The 14,540-nt window shown below is 40.4% G+C and overlaps 1 protein-coding gene across 1 annotated transcript in view; it reads right to left on the bottom strand.

Moving 5' to 3' along the window:
• The window catches only part of PALD1 (phosphatase domain containing paladin 1), a 141,813-nt gene that overhangs the window by 54,500 nt on the left and 72,773 nt on the right, over window positions 1-14,540 (bottom strand). The window contains exons 11-15 of the mRNA XM_083364774.1: window positions 9,063-9,158; window positions 6,079-6,213; window positions 5,487-5,603; window positions 4,118-4,297; window positions 1,109-1,306 (exon numbers count right to left, since the gene is read on the bottom strand). Coding sequence (XP_083220900.1) covers window positions 1,109-1,306; window positions 4,118-4,297; window positions 5,487-5,603; window positions 6,079-6,213; window positions 9,063-9,158 — 726 coding nt within the window. The remainder of the gene's footprint in view (window positions 1-1,108; window positions 1,307-4,117; window positions 4,298-5,486; window positions 5,604-6,078; window positions 6,214-9,062; window positions 9,159-14,540) is intronic.

Here is a 14,540-nt window from a genome sequence, read left to right on the forward strand (position 1 = left end):
CCTTCAAATTGGGCCACGTTCTTAAATTTTCATACCTATCTATGTTCACGAAGATGGTTTACTTAAAATGTGGACGTTTGAAATGGCTGAAGTGAGATGAATGTACCCAAGGGTTAGGTAAAAACGGACACATTAGCAATATTCAGATAAAGCACATAGGACCCATCTTTTTTCTGAGGCACTAAGTAACAACACAAGACTCCAATGTACTTATAGTAGTAGCAGTAGTCATAATAGATTTTATTTATATACCGTGTTTCCCCAACAGTAAGACCTACCCCGAAAATAAGCCCTAGCTTAATTTGAAGGGGGTGGGCCTAATATAAGCCCTACCCCCAAACTAGGGCTTATTTTGGGGGTGAGGCACACGCCTAAAAATCAAGCTGTGTAGGGGGGTGGAGCTTACCATTGCAGCCAGGCCTCCCATGGATTGACACTTGCCTCGCCAGCCCACTTCTTCCACGAACAAAAGAGCAGCTTCATTCTGCAGCTGAGAATGGAGCTCCGGCCTCCATTTCGCAGTCAGAGGCTTTTCCGGAAGGACTCTGTAGCCAAGAACCGAGATATGGATTCAATTCGTATCTCAGTATTCAGCTGCAGAGGCCTTCCAGAAAGGCCTCTGACTGCGAAATGCAGGCCGGAGCTTCATTCTCAACTAAAGAATGAAGCTGCTCCTTCAGCCGCAGAAAAAGTGGGCCAGCTGAGCGGTGCTGTTGGTGCCGCCATGGGTTCAGTGGAAAAGACACACACACACACACCGAAAATAAGACCTGTTGTCTCTTTTTGAAGCAAAAAAAAAAAAAAAAAAGACCGGGTCTTATTTTCCGGGAAACACAGTAGTATTTATGCCGTGACGAACCAAGTTGTGAAACTGCCTAACTCAGGGCACACTGGAGAATGAAAGGAAATACGAGTATAGTTAAAACAACCAATCTCAAAACTAAACTGCCTGTTAGAATTTCACAACAGACCTCCTTGTCTCTCGTTCTTTCTCTCTCACACACAGATACACCCAAACAATATCAAGAACGGCTAAAATATAGAATGCAGCTTGCCAGGTGCAGCTTTTCACATACCCCAAGCGGCAGAAGTGACATTTCTTGCTTACCTTCTCCTTCAGACCACAGAAGTCTGGAACTGGGATCCGTTTGTAGGCCAGCCCTTGGCAACTGCTTTTGTGCTGGTTAAATATCTCCTGCATGGTTAAGCATGATTTCAATATTTTCATCTGTTTCTCCTGTTCCAAATAAACCTCAATCCGTTTCTGGGATTTCAACAGATCGTTCTTCAAGACAGATTCCAGTTTCTGAAGTAGTGCCAAAGAAACAAGGGAGTCATTCATCTCTTTCAGTTCTATCTTTCACTTGATGCCCCCCCCCAGGTAGGTTGCAATACAATGCTCATCCTTCCAGCATGAAAGGAATGATAGAAATACATCTGGAGGGAACCAGGTTAGAGAGTACACTGATGAACAGAAACAGAAAATCAACTATTCACACAAGCAACTAGCGGGTTGGGTGTTTCTCTGTTATGCATACAGGGAGTCTGGGCTTTCTTTGTTGTTAGTTGTGAAGTCGTGTCCGACCCATCGCGACCCCATGGACAACGTTCCTCCAGGCCTTCCTGTCCTCTACCATCTTCTGGAGTCCATTTAAGCTCACGCCTACTGCTTCAGTGACTCCATCCAGCTACCTCATTCTCTGTCGTCCCCTTCTTCTCTTGCCCTAAACCTTTCCCAGCATTAGGCTCTTCTCCAGTGAGTCCTTCCTTCTCATTAGGTGGCCAAAGTATTTGAGTTTCAGCTTCAGGATCTGGCCTTCTAAAGAGCAGTCAGGGTCGATCTCCCCCAGGACTGACCGGTTTGATCGCCTTGCAGTCCAAGGGATTCGCAGGAGTCTTCTCCAGCACCATAGTTCAAAGGCTTCAATTCTTTGGCGCTCAGCCTTTCTTATGGTCCAACTTTCACAGCCATACATTGCAACTGGGAAGACCATAGCCTTGACCATACGCACTTTTGTTGGCAGAGTAATGTCTCTGCTTTTTAGGGGCTTTTTTGCAATGTATAAATTAATGGAAAACAATTCAATGAAGGAAAAAAAGGCAAAAAGCCTCATTCCTGTCCAATTTAGAATCTCTGTACATCTACTAAGTTAGTGTTTCTAACAAAGCTTATACAGGTGAAACTCGAAAAATTAGAATATCGTGCAAAAGTTCATTTATTTCAGTAATGCAACTTAAAAGGGGAAACTAATATATGAGATAGACTCATTACATGCAAAGCAAGATAGTTCAAGCCATGATTTGTCATAATTGTGGTGATTATGGCGTACAGCTCATGAAAACCCCAAATCCACAATCTCAGAAACATGGCTCCCCAAATCAACACAGACTGTGGAAACTTCACACTGGACTTCAAGCATCTTGCAGTGTGTGCCTCTCCATTCTTCCTCCAGACTCTGGGTCCTTGGTTTCCAAATGAGATGCAAAAGTTGCTCTCATCAGAAAAGACGACTTTGGACCACTGAGCAACAGTCCAGGTCTGTTTTTCTTTAGCCCAGGTAAGACGCTTCTGACGTTGTTTGTTGTTCAGGTGCGGCTTGACAAGAGGAATACGACATTTAAAGCCCATGTCCAGGATCCGTCTGTGTGTGGTGGCTCTTGATGCACTGACTCCAGCCTCAGTCCACTCCTTGTGAAAGTCCCCAACACTTTTGAATGGCCTTTTCCTGACAATCCTCTCCAGGCTGCGGTCATCCCTGCTGCTTGTGCAACTTTTTCTTCCACACTTTTCCCTTCCACATAACGTTCTATTAATGTGCTTTAATACAGCACTTTGGGAACATCCAACGTCTTTTGCAATTACCTTTTGAGGCTTTCCCTCCTTACAGAGGGTGTCAATGATGGTTTTCTGCACAACTGTCAGGTCAGCAGTCTTCTCCAAGATTGTGATTCCTACTGTACCAGACCGAGAGACCATTTAAAGGCTCAGGAACCCTTTGCAGGTTAGCTGATTAGAGTGGGACACTTTGAGCCTAGAATATTGCACCTTTTCACAATATTCTAATTTTCTGAGATTGTGGATTTGGGGTTTTCATGAGCTGTAAGCCATAATCATCACAATTATGACAAATCACGGCTTGAACTATCTTGCTTTGCGTGGAATGAGTCTATCTCATATATTAGTTTCCCCTTTTAAGTTGCATTACTGAAATAAATGAACTTTTGCACGATATTCTAATTTTTCGACACGATGTTGTTACAGGGTGTACATGAAGGCTTGAAGAAATGTTATGATTTAAATCTTGAATGAAGTCTTGGGGATTCATGGCCAAGATCTGTGGCTACAAAAGGTACTTAAAGGGGGTGCATGGTGAAGCAAAAGTTGAGAACCACAGGTTTAGTCACTTCCTATAAGCCTCAAATCAGTTTCAGGCTCTACAAAAAAAGTAGCGGAAAAACAAAAGCCCTCAATTCATCATGCACTGATCACTTCAACATCTGAACTGCAATGAGCAAAGAGTATAAAACAACCAAGCAGGGAAAAGACTAGGAACAACGTTTGCTATGTAGCATCTTTACATCTCTTTACTAGAAAGAAGAAAAGCATTAATGATACCTATTTTTGTCCTTTCTTGCCCTGAACATGTGATGACACATCTTGCATACCCTTACAAGGTTGCATAAAATTTGGAAAAATATTTTTATAAAGGTCCTTGAGAATAAGTGAATTGGGCTGTTATCATATATAAATGCAGAAAAGGGCATTCACCCAGCTATTTCCAAGAAAAATGACATACTGTAACATGAAGAAATTACTTTGCCTATTATTTCTACAGTAATCAATGCCTGTCTTTAATCACTTATTGTCAAAAACATTGTATTTCACAAGACTCCTATTTGCAGAATACACATTGGAAAATTAGAAATTATCTTCTTCTGCTCCCATGCCAAAGAATGTTTGACTAACCCTAATTTTCCTGCATTATATAAAAGAGCACTCTGCCTTTGAACAGCATTCCATATGATTATATCAAGAGCTCTGTGGATAGTAAGAAATTTGCTAGTAGCACAGGTGGGCAGAAGAAACAGCAGAAAGCTCAAGTATCCAAGATCTCACCTCTAGCTGTTCCGATGATGCTACGGGTACCGTTATCTGCTGTTCCAGATTGCCAATTTCCCGTAAGGTATAGGTTTGCTCATTCTCTTCTAGAACTATATCTTCACGGAGATTAATCCATAAGATGTGAGAATGTTTCCTCTTTGCATCTGTCAAGTAGTTCAAGACATTCCCAATTGCCTAAACAGAAGAACAGATCACAATGTCTTAAAAAAGGAAAACCAGAGAAATTATCTACAAAAATCTAGAGATGGTAAGCCTTGTCTTCCTATCCCTTAGGCCAGGGGTAGGCAACCTTGGCTCTTTTATGACTCGTGGACTTCAACTCCCAGAATTCCTGAGCCAGCCATGCTGAGGGGAAAGAGGGAGGTTTCCAAGCTGAGCTATGCTGGCTCAGGAATTCTGGGAGTTGAAGCCCACGAGTCATAAAAGAGCCAAGGTTGCCTACCCCTGCCTTAGGCTATTACAAATAAATCAAATGAATAAATCAAACAGCTATAAGGAACGCTTCAGCTGCTGCTGTTTCTTTCAGATCAGCCTTGATAAGAGGGTCTCTGAAGTGAAATTAGTTGAACAGGAATCTCTAGCAGACAAGTGAGCAGGGAAGGGTTGAAAACCCTTGACCATATGAGGCAAAGTAGAGACAGGAAATGGGACAGAGAATTCTGATAATGGCCAACTCAGTGGGGGGAAAAATTGACTTTTTTAAAAAATTCCACAACTGTTTTCAAGGAGTATCATAGAAAAGTATTTCAATGGAAAAACTGCTATTTTATGATATATTACTGATTCTGTTAGGGACGCGGTGGCTCAGTGGGTTAGGATGCTGAGCTTGTCGATCAGAAGGTCGGCAGTTTGGTGGGTCGAATCCCAAGTGCCGCGTAGCAGAGTGAGCGCCTGTTACTTGTCCCAGCTTTTGCCAACCTAGCAGTTCGAAAGCATGTAAAATTGCAAGTAGAAAAATAGGGACCACTACGGTGGGAAGGTAACAGCGTTCCGTGTGCCTTTGGCGTCTATTCATGCCGGCCACATGACAACAGAGACGTCCTCGGACAAACGCTGGCTCTTCGGCCTTGAAACGGAGATGAGCACCAGCCCCTAGAGTTGGAAACGACTAGCACGCATGTGCGGGGGAACCTTTACCTTTACTGATTCTGCTACATTCCATGAGGAATGGAATGGAATCGAATGGAATAGAATAGCTTGTGCAGTATACAGGTCCTCAGTGGAAAGCAGGCCAGTTGCAATTAAGTACTAAATTAAGTACTAAATCTAGAAGCATTAGTATAGCTTCTGTTTAAAATCCAGTTTGGAAATCAGATTTGGATTGACCTGGTCCCAACAAAATCTTTCTGGAAACCACACTTACCTTGGAGTTGGGCTGAGCCATTCCATACACAGGCATTTTAGGAACTCTGCGGAAATTGGCCACGTTCATGTCTTTGATGGTGCTAAGAACATCTGGAGAAAACCGTTCATCCACAACCTAAAGCAGTGATAAACGTATGAAGCCTTTGTTCATTTTACGTATAAGCTGAATATTTTTTATTTCTATTGTGGAACAATTTTCTTTCATCCAATGCAAAGTCCAAAGGAAGGAAAGTAATAGCTAAGATAACATGAAAGAAAGAAAAAAACCTGTTGTTTTGAGATACACAAGCTTATTGTGCTCTCTTCAAATAAGCATGGAAGAGGTAACCTATATTCCTTAATTATTTTTTTTTAAATATGCTTTCTTTATAAATGCAGCGAGAATCTTAAGAACCTGACTATACAGAAGCTTGCAAATTAATTTCAAGGCAAGAGAGGAAAAAGCTCTGAACTAAACTCAATCTCAGCAGCAAGAATATTGCTATAATTAATCCATTAATTGAACTATTTGGCACAATGATTCTCACATTGTAAAAGGAATGCTAAGAAAGAAATGCAAAGATCAAGAGGATGCAAAACAAGGCACTCACCAGCACCCGTACTCCCTTAGTTATCTGTTCCGCTGTGATTGTAAGTTCTGACAGATTCATGTTGGCTTGAAGTCTATACAGCTCAGGGTGCCTGCAGATCCATCTACTGAAATTGAGAGCAAAAGCCAAGGGATACTGCCAGCCCAGAAGAAAGAAGAAAAGGACAATTTCAGGAACAGGGGGTGATCCCAAGAATTGTACTCGTCATCACTTCAACTCATCAAAAGATCTGGGTTTCAGGCCACTGAGGTGCATCTATTTATTTATGTATTTATTCTAACATTCAGTTACTACAGCTGCCCATCTCATCTGTAATCAGTGACTCTGATTGCAATTCCAAAAAAAATAGGTGACAGTGAAAACACCAACGCTTTTTCAAACCATAGAAAACAATAAAACAGCCAAAACAAATATACAAAACAGCTGAACTGCTTGGCCAGTTAGCAATATACTGTAGCTGTTAAGCACCAGGGGGCGGGGGGAAGAATCAGGAGATTTAGGCACTTCCAACCAGTAGAAAAATTTACTGCAAAATTAAGCTCCCTATAAAATCTCAACTATTAACTCTCAAGGGAAATGAGGGGGAATTAAGAGGCATTCAAGGACATAGCTCTCTTGCGGGCACAGAGGAACTCAACTTATGATGCATTTGACCCCTCCCTTGGGCTCAGCCTGGTCATCCCCTACAATAGCCAGGAAACGGGCCCTTTATACATTCAGCACCCCAGGCTCAGGAATATAGCCAGGTATGTAGGGCTTTACAAAAGGCTAAAAGGGTTGGAACCATTCTATTTTTCAAAGGGAGGATTTCCCATAGAGCAGGGGCCACTGCGGAAAAAGCCTGTCTTCTAGTCCCCATCAATTGCCATCCTTTGGCTGACGATATCTGCAGCAGTCCATTCTGCTAGATCTAACTGGATGGGTAGAGGCTCTTGGAAAAGGGTGATCTCTCAGGTAATCCAATCCCAAGCCACGTAGGGCTTTAAAGGTGACAACCAGCATCTTGAATTGCATCCAGAAACATACCGGTAGCGCATCGTCTCCCATTTCCACAAAGTTCTATATCAGGAAAGCCTGGCTGAAGTCAGATATCTAACAGGGCATCCAAAAGATGTAATAGAAGCTGCCTGACAAATTTTAAGGAAGAGGATATTCCACGGTGCAAGTACCAGTGAGTGTGTGGGGGGGGGAGGCAACATGTCACTGGCCACAAGATGGCACACTGAAGTTTACAGCACACCCAGCAAGGAAGCACTCAACCAAGTTTAGCCAAGCAAATTTTTATCTGGTAGTCTACTCAGAAGTTGATTGAGGTCTTAGAGATGAAAGCTAAGGTGTTATTTACAACCCACCTAGCTCAAGGGTGGTTTACAGTCATTAAATAGATGTTAAAAATGAAATGAAATGTTAAGCTATGAAAAGAATAAAAGTGTAGTGATCTCAAATTAATACTGGAGAAGCACAGATTTTCAGGAATAATTAATCATAGAAAGGCAGTAGCTGTTAAGTTCTAGCTGTATAGTAAAAGAGCCAGCTCTTTACCTAGCTCTAGAAAAATAATAATGTTGGCATCAGTCTGGTTGACTAGCATAGTAGAAAAGGCACTTTGTGATACCTCCACCAAGAAGCCATGCTGATTTATACATGTTCACATATATACATAACCATTTAGGATTTTAAATCATCGTTTTAGCCATTGTCTATCCACTGCACGATGAAGGCCTCTTTATCCACTGCACGATGAAGGATCTTAAGTATCTTTATTAAAAATTTGAAGTTTCACAGTCACTGCAGTTCCATTAACCCTGGTGTGATACAATCTCTACAAAGCTATATCACCTTTAGCTTCTGGGTCAACTTCATGAGTAACCTAATGTGTAAAACTCTGCAATAGTTTAATCATGTGTGTTCAAGAGCACGTCCTACTATGGCAAGACGATCAGTCACTCACAAATGGTCAAACACATATGGCTATGAGAACACTTGAACCTCAAGCGATAGGTGATCCAGAAGAATACTAATCCTGCATGTCTACCGATGGAGTGCAACCCCATCTAGAACTGGAGATTTTTAACCAAATTCCTGGAAGTGTAGGCTATCAATCCACAGTACCTCTATCTTATCAAAATTTAATCATAGCTTATTTTTCTTTATCCAGTCTATTGGAAGAATCCAGGCATGAGTCCAACAGCTTCATTGTCTCATCTGATTTTAATGTCCAAGGAAACAAATAATGGGCATTATCCACTTATTGTTGGTACCCAAACTCTCTGTATGACTTAACAGGAAACAGTGCCACACTTATGTGCAGATGTTTCATTGGTTCTCAAGTTTTCTTTTATTAGGCCTCCAAATATTTAACATTATTTATATTTTAATTTAAAACAACTGGATTTTGCTCAAGTGATGATGCTGGCAACAAAAGGAAACCATTTTTCAATAATTTGATCTGACAGAACAAGATCCAAGAGATTGCCATCAAAAAGCAATTATGAAACTGTCTTACCATCACTCTATCAAAAACGATGAGGAGTTCCATGTTCACATCAATTGACTGGTAGAGCATGCAGCTTCTATCTCATGTTCGTGTAAAATACTTTCGGATGGAGCTCAGTTATCTGATATTAAACTTCTAAAGGTCTGCCTCACATACTTACAGTAACTGGTTGATGGACCTGAAGCTTGATAAGGTAGGTATCTAGATTTTTCAATTGTACTGCCTAGTGACTAGTCTATGGAATAAGGAACTGTAACATGGATAGGCATGATGTGATTCTCTAATGTTGTCAGAACAAACTGCAATTTCCCTATTAGTTTTACAGCCTTGAGTTAATGGGAGAAGGAATTTAGTAATATCTGAACATATGAACTATACCCTGACATACCATGAAGAAAAAAATGGGTCTTTGAGACAATATATGGCCAAACATGATTATTATGAGTCACTGGTCTGTAGCAAGGATGATTCATAGAGGTACGCTCACCTGTTCATGAAGGTAATAATTGAAAATGATCAAGAAGAAATAACGTTCAAGTCTCTGTAATGTCTTCTGAAGGAAACACTCTTTGGTGCTGTTCTTCTACAACAAAAACAGATATAACGATCCAGGTAAATCCACACGACTTACGGAATGCTAAATCGAAAATGTACACTTTTCAGCATCTTAACTTATTCCAATGAACCAATTATATTTATGCATATATTGAGAGAGAGAGAGAGAGAAGAGAAAGAGATGCAAACAAATTTGTAAATTTGCCTCTCAATATAAATTATTACTTAACACTATGATACAATTAACACACCCTAAATATCTTTGAAGAAAATAATTTAGCAGTATCAATGCTTCTCAAATCATGGTGACATTACAGATAGATAGATATCCATTCTTTTTGCTGTTATCACAATTACACAATTGCGGGATTTTTTCACTAGCCTCTTAGAACCCCTACAAATATTCTTTGATCTACTATATACTTTTCAGCAAAAGTATTTTTTAGGGTTTCAGCACTGTCTATCTGACTTTATATGTCCCAGGATTACAGGTACTTCTCAACTTACAACTATTCATTTAATGACTGTTTGAAGTTGCAACGGCACTGAAATAAGTGACTTTTGACTGTTTTTCAGACTTGCGACTGTTGCAGCATCCCCATGTGATCAAAATTTGGGAGTTCGGCACTTGTCATATATTTATGATAGTTGCACTGTCCTGGGGTCAGCAAGTTATCATCATTCGGTACAATGAGGACCCAGATGGTTGGGGGCCATGTGCTGACTCTGTAATCCACTTAGAGAGAGATGTAAAGCACTATGAAGCGGTATATAAGTCTAAGTGCTATTGCTATTGCCATTTGTAATCTTCCCAGCTGGCTTCTGACAAGCAAAGTCAGCAAAAGCCAGATTCTCTTAATGACTGCATGATTCACTTAACAACTGTGACAAAAATATTGTAAAATAAGGTGCAACTCACTTAACAAATGCTTTGCTTAGCAACAGAAATTTTGGGCTCAATTGTGGCCCTACGTTGAGGACTACCAGTATTTCTCTACCTGTAAAATCTGTAACACAAATTCTTTATCGTGTTGTTTTAAACTCAGCTTCCCAACTTGGACTGTCCAACCCACTTAAAAAAAATTTAAAAAAATAATAAGCAAGCAAAAAAAAACAGCTTAAGTTTTATTTCTAGAAATCTAACTGAGCCTCAAAGATCTTAGAAAATAAAAAAAGACCAAGGGGTGTACAAAATATTCTGGTCTAAGGAGTTGGCAGCAAATTGGTATATGGCTATGTCACTGCAACAGGCATCTTGTGAATAAATGAATCTCTCAGTGGCCATTTTGTGAAAATTCCAATCAAGATTGGGGTTTCATGTTTAAAGACCATGATTTTCTAACACAGACATCTGCCAAAGACTTCTATTCTTTGAGTAACTCAACTTTGGGAAAGCACCATTGTCCCTCCAATAAACATAAGAGCAAAATCAGTCTCCCTTATCTACCACAAACTGTATTCTCATGTCAATTTCTGTGACATAAGCTAAGCTCAGCGATAATGACCTATTAATATCATGCCATGAATTTCAAACTGGGTGGCAATTCAGATAAAAGAATCCTGATCTACCTCTGGTTTTTTAAATTACATTGGCTCTGGATGGCTCTGGATGGACACAAAACAGAGCTTGAACAAACACAAAGAAGCTTCATTTGGTTTTGGAAGAGAGAAAATTTGGCAAGGATCCACTGGAATCTTAGGTTATATAATTTAATTAATATTTACTTGTTATCCTCCAAGAAAAACCTGGCCTGAAGTCATTTATCAAAAAGATTTAAGAAATGCACTTAGAAATATTTTCCAGCACAGGCTATTTCCATCCACAAGTTAAAATAAGTGATAATGGTGGCACAAATCCAACTATTGAAATCTCATTGCTCTCAGATGCAGAGATCTGCAACAGTTTTAAAAATAGTATTTATAAAATGTTTTATGGTTTCCCTTGAAAAGGTGTTTACTGAGATCTTATCGTACATTTAGATATGCATAAATTATGTTTTCTATAAAGCCTGCTTTTATTTATTAAAGAAGAACTGCATTAAGTATACATCAAATATCCATAACCTGTGTAACCTACCACAAAAAGTTAGCAGAAGAATAAACTGTGCTAGGTATCGGATATTTTTTTCCAATTTTTACAGCCCCAGAAAGTAACAAGAACAACAAGAATTATGTCAGCCCTCATTTGGCTTAGAGACCTGCCACGTGTCATAAATATATATGTTCTGCTGCTTTTCACAAGGAAGACAAAAGGATATTTTTCAATAAAAAAATTCCATTGTTTAAGAAGAGCTGTTGCTCTGCTTGAATTTCATATAAACATTAACTGTGTTTATAAGTAAAGTGACTTCCAAAGGCTGATCTTTTAGAGCCAGTGAAGATATACACTACATGCTGTGAAGGCAACCTGAAAATCACTTCAAAAGTAAAGCTAAATTATTCTCACAGAACCACTGCTCAGAACAACAAAACAAGAAGAGGATCCCAGCAGGTGAAATTCAACTTGAAGGAAGAATCTCACTTCACAGTAGATATAGTGATATATTAGGCCTACTCTCCGAAGAGATGGCTAAGTCCAGAATAACTCACAGATCTGAGGAAAAATATTATTTAGCACATTTCTATACTACTTTGTATCAGGACTTTGGATGCAGGTTTAATATGCAGTACAGGTAGTCCTCAACTTACATCCACAATTGAGTCCAACATGCCACAAAGAAGAGGGGGTCACGTTATTCACCAAAGCACCAGAGGGAAGGACGAGAAACCATGGTTGGAAACGGATCAAAGAGAGAAGCAACCTGGAATTAAGGAGAAACTTCCTAACAGTGAGGACAATTAACCAGTGGAACAGCTTGCCCCAAGAAATTGTGGGCGCTCCATCACTGGAGGTTTTTAAGAAGAGGCAGGGGTAGGCAACCTTGGCTCTTTTATGACTCGTGGACTTCAACTCCCAGAATTCCTGAGCCAGCATGGCTGGCTCAGGATTTCTGGGAGTTGAAGTCTACAAGTCATAAAAGAACCAAGGTTGCCTACCCCTGGGCTGGACAGTCACTTGTCTGATATGGCATAGGTCCTCCTGCTTGAGCGGGGGGCTAGACTAGAAGACCTCCAAGGTCCCTTCCAGCTCTTTTCTATTCTAATTCTAATTTCTGTTGCTAAGCAAGACAGCTGTGAGGCACGTTTTCCCCCCCATTTTACAACCTTTCTTGCCACAGTTGTTAAATGAATCACGGCAGTTGTTAAGTTAGTAATGCGGTTGTTAACTGAGTCTGGCTTCCCCACTGACTTGGCTTGTCAGGAAGTAACAAAAGGGGATCACATGAGCCCAGGATACTGGAACTCTCATACACGTGAGTTAGTTGCTAAGTGTCTGAATTTTGATCACGGGACCGTGGGGATGCTTGCAGCAGATGTAACTGTGAAAAACGGTGATAAGTCACTTTTTTTAAGTGACTTTCACCGTAACTTCGAACTGCCACTAAAAGAATGGTTGTAAGCTGAGGACGACCTGTAGATACTATTTTTTTCCCTGCATTGAAACCAGGTGAACTTGTAAAGGAGTTTATTCGAAAAATGGGTGACTGCCCTAAACTCCATCTATGGCTAAATAAACATCAGAATTTTAGCCTCCCCTGGGCTGGCTGCATCATTAGGCAAAATAGAGCAGCAACTATTGGCCCAGGATGCTGGCCATCCTGAAGGGAAAAGAATTCAGACCCGGGTCGATAGAGATGCTCTGAACCAGCCAGGCAGCCTCGTCTCCCAAAAAAAACCTCCTGAGCAACTGCCCGCTGACCTTTTATTCACCTCCCTCTTTCTGAATACCAAATACAACATTACATAAACCCCATCAATCTCAAAAAAATAGGATACATAGTGATAATTGGATACATAGTGAGAACTACTCAGGTGCCTATGAGATCATTACAAAAACAAGATACTAAAAGATATATGTGAAAGCTTTATCATAGCGTTTCCCAAACCTCCCACGTGCCTTTCTGTGCGAATCAGGAGAGTGTGCTCATCACTGTAATTCACGTAGAGGCCGATAAGAAACGTTTGGGAAAGCTGAAGGTAGAGAGGCCAAAAAATGGCCGTTCCCACACCATCCTCCTGCCCCAAGTTTTTCTGCTGACCTCCTTGGTTATCTCCTGCTAGAGGAGAGAATAGAGTGTGCCGTGTCAACGCTGCTGCTAACATCGAATGTTATTGCTTGACAAGAGATGAAGTAGTAGCCATTTCTTATGTTAAACTTGTGTATTGCTTTAAGAGATTGGATTAAGGTTGGGAGGGGGAAGAGGAGGATTGTTCCTCAAGGCCATCTGAAATTAAAGAAGAGAAGAGCTTGGCGGGTTTTCTAACGGAAGGGAAACTGATTCTTTAAATTAATTGGAGAATATGATTAATGACAAAATTAGAAAGGTGGAGAATTGTGTTTTAATATATGGTGCAAGGGGGCGGAGATTTCAGATTCCAGCTTCCTTCGAGCAAGCATTTGCCGGTGTATTAGGCTAATAAAGGACTTTTAAGGTAAACAATGCCTCAGTCTCTTGAAAAGCCCATGTCAGAAACCTGACATGCAGTGCAGCTCAACCTTTGACTCATGAGCTTATTCTTAACTATTATGAAGAATACCATCTGATCATAGGTATAAATGGCTACTGGTCAAGCGTCTGTATGTGAAATGGGATGGTGCCATTTGGTCTTCCATTGCTGCACTATAGGAGGTCAACCCTGACATACAACCACTTTATCAAATTGTTGGCAAAAGATGAGCCGTTTTGAGCCTCCTCTACTTACTTGAAGCAGAAGCAAGACTAAGAATGTAAAAAGACTCTTCACTGATTAAAATAAAGCTTTCACCTATCACCTAGCGAGATCAGCCAGGTGTCTCTCAACTGAAGTAACTACACAGGTTAGTTGGGTAACATAATACTAAATATCCCATGCTGAAGGAGTTAGTCACCCTTTCAATGCCTTGTTAATCCAGTATAATAATATACATCTTTAAACGGATGAACTATTCCAAGATTAGAGATTCCACTTATGAGATAACAAGACTTCTTACAAAAGAATGATGAAATCTTCAAAAGAACTTCCCACGCCTAAACAACCTTGTCTTGCAGAACTTGGTAATCTCATGATATTTCAGCCATTTTTAAGTATTAATTGGGGAGGGACGTTTTCTGTGGATGTCATAAAGGGATGTCACAGGAACTTGGGGCCTTGAGGAACTGAGTTATTGACTCTGTGATACAATGAAATCAGGCTGAAATACCCACAGAGGAAAAACAAGACAAAAACCTCAACTAAGGCATATGGGCTATCTGATACAGAAAGTTCTCCTGATGGGCTTAAAAGTCACTCTACAATTTCCTTCTCATGCCCAGAACTAGGTAGTGCACGG

The sequence above is a fragment of the Vipera ursinii genome (genome assembly GCF_947247035.1).
Source record: "Vipera ursinii genome assembly, chromosome: 5".
Classification (NCBI taxonomy): Eukaryota; Metazoa; Chordata; class Lepidosauria; order Squamata; family Viperidae; genus Vipera; species Vipera ursinii.